A 7,585-nucleotide genomic window follows, 5' to 3' on the forward strand; every position below is an offset into this window, starting at 1 on the left:
TACATGGCCTGCTCCAACCACCACCTCAGTGGCAAGGAAAATCCTTCCTGCATCTTATCTCATCTCCCACTATCCCATTTTTCTTTGGTAACATAACAATGAGTAATCTTTTGTAATGTGTCTCGAGATAACACTTGTTATGAATTGGCGCTATACAAATAAAGATTGATTGGTAACTCCACAACTGATCAAACATAAATGATACAGAAGATCTGTTTAAGAACCTACTTTGGAGCTTGTTAATCATTACTGTTTCACTGTTTGATATCAGAGCCAGTTGAAGTCAAAGTACATTCAGTATTTGTTCAACAACATTGTCACTCATCTTCTCTTTATAAACCTGAAGGCGAGCAGAGCTGCATCAAAGGATGGACACAGAGATGGTGAGTACTTTTTATTGTTTCCTCAAGATCAGTAAGCGTTGGTTGTATCAGTGAAACTGTAAATCTGTAGCACAAAGGAGTATGACTGAACAATGTCACAGATCATGATAATGATGACTGGTACAGTTCAATGTAAACTGTAAGCCGGATGACTGATCCATTAAAGACTTGTCTGTGTTAATAGTTCAACACTGTCTTCTCCAGTCTTCTTTAGGAGTTGCTTTAATGTAATTTTATAAACTTCTGGTAACTAACAATGACTTTGGTGTTTGGATGTTTGTTTCATCTACAGATGAAGCCAACTGTGTTGTTGCTGCTGGCCCTGATGGCTCTGTCTTCAGCCAGTCCTCTGGACATCAGGAGCAACACAAAAAAGAAACAGGGTAAATATTAACCGTCTTTATAAGACAGGACAGATGAAGAGAGACAGGATCTCTCTCCTCTCAACAGTGTTGAGAGGAGAGAGCAGCAAAGATCGGATTGGAACTTAATGCAACAAGGACTACAGCCCCTGTACATGGGGCACGCGACATAACCGCTAGGCTATCTGCACCCCTATTTATAGTTGAAAAAATAATTGTTGGTAACAATTTCTTTGTGTCATCTCTCCAAGGTAACCTTTCACTTTTTGTTTACCTTTCTATTAAAATAAAGTGCTGTTTGCTTTTTTTTTCTTCGGTCTCCTTCATAGAATCAGATCGAAATGACAGTCCCAAAGCCACAGTGAACTCATCAGTGGAAATGGATCCTCATCTTGTAACTGTGGCTACGTTCAGACAGCGGAGGCTGGTCAGACAGCAGAGGCTGGTTCAATCCTCCGCCAGCATGCCAGAAGGAGGCTCTTTCCTGGAATGGGTGACCTGGAACAACTCTCTCCCAAACGATTCAGTTTCCATTTACAATCATTATGTTAATCGTACTGATTATGTCTGCAAATACAAGTGTCACGCTGGTTTTTATACCCCTAGTGAGGGTACTTATTGCCACTATGCCGACGCAAAGAAAGAACATACTGGTTTCCCGTTTGAGGTCCCGGTGAACAAAGACAACTTTGAGATCCTGGAGTGGAAGGATGATTCATATGGTTCAGTGCCCAAGAATTCAGTGAGAACCTGCCCTGGAGAGAACATGTATGTAGGGAAGAACAAATATGGACTTGGTGAGGTTGATACTCAAAATAAGGCCTTCTACTTGCCTTGGAAGGGTTCTGAATATTGGTACAATTACTACCAGGTCCTGACCATCAGTGACAATATAGTCAGCCAGCAGATTGACAATGTCACATACATCACTGATGGATCAGAAATAATAAAATATCCCCCAGAGATCGTGCTTGAGTCCACCATCAAGAACTTTGAATGCCACCCAGTGCTGAGGACAGACACCCTCTCAAAGACGTATCAGGTGACTCAAAGGTGGGACTTCAGTTTTTCTATCACAGCTGGGGTTAAAACAACCTTCACAGTTGGCGTCCCCTTCATTGCTGACGGAAAGATTGAGGTCAGCCTCGAAACAACGTTCCAGTACTCCATGGAAAACACTGTGACAGAAAGTATCACTGATACTGCTTCTGTGCAGCTCACAGTCCCTCCTAACACATCCTGCTCTGTTAATATGATGCGGGATAAGAGCAAGCTTACCATCCCGTTCACTGCACGCCTCAGACGTACCTATGGTAACGGGGAGATTTACACAAAGTCCATCACTGGGACGTATAGTGGTGTTCAGGTCAGAAAAGTTGAGGTGGTGCTTGATAAATGTGAACCTCTAGACATCTCTAATCCATGTGCATGAAATGTAAAGTCCAACATTATGTTTGAAATGATTTATCTGCATGTTTTATTAACTTCCACGTTTTAATGATGACGACACTTTGGCCAAAAGGCAAATAAAAGCAGTCTCATAAATTGAACATGATTATAGATCTGTGCATGTAACTTGATAAAGTGTTGAACTAGAATAAAATGACATGATGGCATTTTAAAGCCCTCCACTGCTCAGAGTTTTCTATTTGTCTTTTGTTTGTTTTTTGTTTGGATGTTAAAGCCTCACTGTGCACAGTGAAGAGTTTTACAAAAGAGATTTTTCTGATGTCTCTGATGTTACCTGAATTAAAATTGGAAAGGAATTTAAAACTCCTGCAGAGTTGGCCGGGCTTCAACTGAACCAGAATGCAGGACTCATACAAGGGCAGATTTTTTTTTAAAATCAGAGTGTAACACACAGTCCAGGTCTGTACATAGGCAATCAGTCAGTGAGTGAATAAAATCCAAAAAACAGAGCAGGCAAAAAAAGGGCAACAGTCAAAAATCAGACAATGGTCAAAACCCTAAAAAACTCTGTGGGAAGAATGCTGGGACAAGGTGACACGACGTGTAACCGGTTGTGTTTTTCTGCTGGACTATGAAGGGTGTATGTCTGTCTCTACTGTCTACTGCACAGGAAGGACGCCACAACAGAGCAGGAGTTGCCCTCACTCTGGTTCTCTTTTTTTATTCTGGAGTTGGTGTGTAAATCAACAGCACACAGTCAGTGCTGATATGCAACTTTAAGGACCCACATCAGAGATTTTCTTTGCTGAGGTACGTACGGTATACAGTCCTTTATACCGTCTCTCTCTTTACCCTTTACAGCGTAATGTCGCCCTCTAGAGGCTACAGAGTGCATCTCATGTCTACTTTAAATTAGTAAACCTGAGAGGAGGGCTTTACGTCTCTGATATCAACAGGACTAACCTGGATAAAAAATGGTTGAATAAATACTAAATAAAAACATGTGTGCACACATCCACGCAACATGCAAAGAGTACAGGTGCAGGACAACAAAACGTGTTAACTGCAGAAAAAAGAAAGAAAGGTCGTCACAGTGTTCAGCACCCAATGAGCAACTTTATTTGAAACATAGTGATGTTTCGATCCAAAAGATCTCCCTCGGGCAAATGTGGCAGGAGACAAACAGTCTCTTCTAAAGTGTAGCAATGAGCATAAAATCACCAGCAACTGTTGAACAAAACAAAATAAAAACGGGCAAAGAAAGAAGGGGACAGATACCCCAGGGAAAAAAAGAAACCCTCGTGAATATTACACAATTTAAAACTTCTTTATAGTTTACGATGTAGCACAAACATATTTTGAATCAATGTTCGTCCTATAGCAAAGATCTAGAGACAGGACTAGCTAATAGAGAAAGTAGAGCCATTAGATTTTAAACATGTATAGAATAAGACGGATAATCTGAAAGCAGCAAAAAGATCCGGAAGTGAAAGATCATCCAAAGCACATCAAAACACCAAATGAACAAATATAGACACCAAAAACCGCAGTTACAGATAAATCTGTGAAATAAACATTTTGATAAACACTAACAGAGGACATGTTGAGTTCTTTTTGTTTGTATACCTTTCTGACTAAACTTCTGCATTTGTACAGTATAAAATGTAATTTTTTACAGCCGAGCACTCTCAGGTCAAGGTTCAGGTTCAGGTGATTTTACCTGCTGATGAATTTGGTTGCTGATGAAGAGTCACATATACTTAAAGAGGACATATTATTCACCTATTCAAACAGTCCTCTGTGGTCTAAATGAAACATCTGTGCTGTGCTTTGGTCAAAATATAACATGAATCCAGCACCAGAGGAGGTTTGTGACCCTGTATAAACCAGCTCTCTCAGAAAGCTTCGTTTTGGTGTGTGTCTCTTTAAATGTATTGAGCCCACCCTGAGTTTTCCCCATAGACATCACTCCTTTGCTAGCAAGAATAAAAATGGCAGACATGTATAAAAGTTTTGCTCTAGGCTGGAGGTGGAGTCCATGGGTGGAGATATCAGGGGATGGGAGGGGATTTTTTTTTTTTACCAGAATCCCTCTGTGACATCACAAGGAAAGCAAATTTGAAACACAGCATTTTTCTCTGTGTTTCTAAGACTTATGCAGACCACAAATAAAGGACTGGATGGGTTAATTTCACATTTTGTGGGTCGGTGGACTCTCAGGTTACCCAAAAATATGTTCAAAAACAAAATGGATTTTTCATAATAAGTCCCCTTTAAAAACACAGACAATATAGAAAACATACAAAGTGCAAATGTATGGTACACGGGTAAAAGTGCATAAAGTGTGCAGTTTCCAATCGTAAATTTGATAAACAAGAAGTTGATCTGTAAAAGTTACAGAGTGTAGAACATTAAAAATAAATAAATGAACCACTAAGAAGCATGACATCAGCTCTCCTGCCTGCTATCTCCGTCCCTCCATACAAGACCTTCATGAAAATACCAATAACCACATCAAGAAGCAAAGGGGGAAAGTACAACACACACACAGATACCATACAACAATTTTGGGATGCGTTCCTTATAAGGTTGATGTATGGGACACCTGAGTTGAACAGAAGGGTCAGCCTACAGTACGTGTGGACGAGGCCTCAGCTGTTGCTCTCCAATGAGCTGACTGGACCACCTCACAATCTGGTTCCAAACACCTCTGTCGACAAAAGGACGGTCAAAAGGGGTCATCATGGTTTGGTCAGTGTTAAAGTTGAAGTTAAACATTCAACTGAGATTGACTCTGGACTCTGGTAGAAAGACCACCAGGAAAGCAAACATAAACAGGTTATTTACCTTTGTGATGAGGCTGGATGAAATAAAGTTAAGTGGTAATGTATCCATTAAAGGAAAGATAAATGAGGAAATATCTGTGATAACATAGACAGTTCATGGTCAAACACGATAGATTATTCGCCTTTGGTCTTTCTCATTAATAAGTTACTTATGAATGTTAGGGGAAACACAAAGGAATTCTATCAAGGAAGCACTTTAATTTAAAATCCATCCTTACTTAACCAGCACATTTTGAAAAGCAATAACTTTCTCAGCCCAGCAGTCCAATATAGACCCTGTCAGGACCGACGTCACGGTATTAGCTGGAAGCCAAACGAAGCTAAACGAAGCTAAACTAGAAGTATACCAGAATCACCACCACAGGCAACATAGGAGTCTTAAAATGTTGTCTTCTGTTGTTGGGCGCCAGATTAGGAATGATAACAGCAATGCCTCCAAACTGAAATTCTACCATTTACCAGCCGCCACTGCCTCATCACAGAGCTAACATAACACGTGAGGCTAACGGTGGTTTAACATATTGCTGTTTCATTCCATGTAATCCAGAACAGTCACACAGACGTCAGTTATATCAGTTATGTAGTGGGGTTGACTTTCAAATGTAAACTGTAGGTTCACTACGTACTCAGTGGCGATCATAGAGTCTATCAGGGCCTGATAAGCAAAAATTCATTGGGGCCCTCCAACCAGTGTTCATCGCCATTATTTCTGTCAGTGACCTGATGCCTACTTGTATGACTCATTCTTTTTTCACTCCCAATCGAATATTCCTCTCACTTTTTTACGCTGACTTTCATTGACAAACTTTGATTTTCACAACAAAAATTCCCTAAATGTACTATGGGAGGTAGAGCCTTCAGTTATCAGGCCTGCTCGTGGTACCTCCGGTCTCTAAATGTACTATGGGAGGTAGAGCCTTCACTTATCTGGCCTCCTCGTGGTACCTACAGTCTCTAATTGTACTATGGGAGGTATAGCTTTCAGTTATCAGGCCTGCTCGTGGTACCTACGGTCTCTAAATGTACTATGGGAGGTAGAGCCTTCAGTTATCAGTCCTGCTCGTGGTACCTACGGTCTCTAAATGTACTATGGGAGGTAGAGCCTTCAGTTATCAGGCCTGCTCTTGGTACCTACGGTCTCTGTACTATGGGAGGTAGAGCCTTTTGTTATCAGGCCTCCTTGTGGTACCTACAGTCTCTAAATGTACTACGGGAGGTAGAGCCTTAAGTTATCAGTCCTGCTCGTGGTACCTAAGGTCTCTGTACTATGGGAGGTAGAGCCTTTTGTTATCAGGCCTCCTTGTGGTACCTACAGTCTCTAAATGTACTACGGGAGGTAGAGCCTTAAGTTATCAGTCCTGCTCGTGGTACCTACAGTCTCTAAATGTACTATGGGAGGTAGAGCCTTCAGTTATCAGGCCTGCTCTTGGTACCTACGGTCTCTGTACTATGGGAGGTAGAGCCTTCAATTATCAGGCCTGCTCTTAGTACCCACAGTGTCTAAATGTACTATGGGAGGTAGAGCCTTTTGTTATCAGGCCTCCTCGTGGTACCTACAGTCTCTAAATGTACTACGGGAGGTAGAGCCTTCAGTTCTCGGGCCTGCTCGTGGTACCTACAGTCTCTAGATGTACTATGGGAGGTAGAGCCTTCAGTTATCAGGCCTGCTCGTGATACAGTCTCTAAATGTACTATGGGAGGTAGAGCCTTCAGTTACCAAGCCTGCTTTTGGTACCTACACAGTCTCTAAATTTACTATGGGAGGTAGAGCCTTCAGTTATCAGGCTCATCTTCTTTGAAATCATTTACCTTTTAGGGTACAGGAGGTAGACACACTCTGTACTTTTAGGATTAAACTTAAAGCATTCCTTCTTGAAAAAAGCTTATAGTTGGGGCAGACGCAGGTATGGACCAGCTCCTAGTTATGGGGAATGGTACCTTGAGCTCCTATCGCTCTCTCACTCCCTCTGTGCATTCACATCATATGTCTGCATGTATCTATCTGTAAATTTAAGTTAATAACCACATTTACCTAGGCTCTACTGAGCTCTCAAGTAGACAGAGCTCCTACCAGCCGACGTCCCTGAGGCTCAGCCACCACCATCAGACTTTGTCGTCCCCACAACCACCGCAATCCTCATTCATGCACGGCCTGCTCCGACCGCCACCTCAGTGGCAAGGAAAATCCTTCCTGCATCTTATCTCATCTCCCACTATCCCATTTTTCTTTGGTAACATAACAATAAGTAAGCTTTTGTAATGTGTCTCGAGATAACACTTGTTACGAATTGGCACTATACAAATTAAAGATTGATTGGTAAGTTTATGGTTAACTCCACAACTGATCAAACATAAACGATACAAAAGATCTGTTTAAGAACCTACTTTGGAGCTCGTTAATCATTACTGTTTCACTGTTTGATATCAGAGCCAGTCGAAGTCAAAGTATTTACAGTATTTGTTCAACAACATTGTGCGTCACTCATCTTCTCTTTATAAACCTGAAGGCGAGCAGAGCTGCATCAAAGGATGGACAAAGAGATGGTGAGTACTTTTTATTGTTTCCTCAAGATCAGTAAGCGTT

The 7,585-nt window shown here is 41.4% G+C and overlaps 1 protein-coding gene across 1 annotated transcript; it reads left to right on the top strand.

Annotated features, from left to right (window-relative positions):
- The first annotated feature begins 303 nt into the window (after positions 1 to 303).
- LOC110003748 (natterin-3-like) lies at positions 304 to 2,455 on the top strand. The gene is made up of 3 exons (XM_029282535.2): positions 304 to 383; positions 676 to 766; positions 1,075 to 2,455. Exons 1-3 carry the CDS (start codon positions 369 to 371, stop codon positions 2,175 to 2,177), a joined length of 1,209 nt encoding a protein of 402 aa, XP_029138368.2. The 5' UTR covers positions 304 to 368; the 3' UTR covers positions 2,178 to 2,455.
- The last annotated feature ends 5,130 nt before the right edge of the window (positions 2,456 to 7,585 follow it).

The sequence above is a fragment of the Labrus bergylta genome, chromosome 2 (genome assembly GCF_963930695.1).
Source record: "Labrus bergylta chromosome 2, fLabBer1.1, whole genome shotgun sequence".
Classification (NCBI taxonomy): Eukaryota; Metazoa; Chordata; class Actinopteri; order Labriformes; family Labridae; genus Labrus; species Labrus bergylta.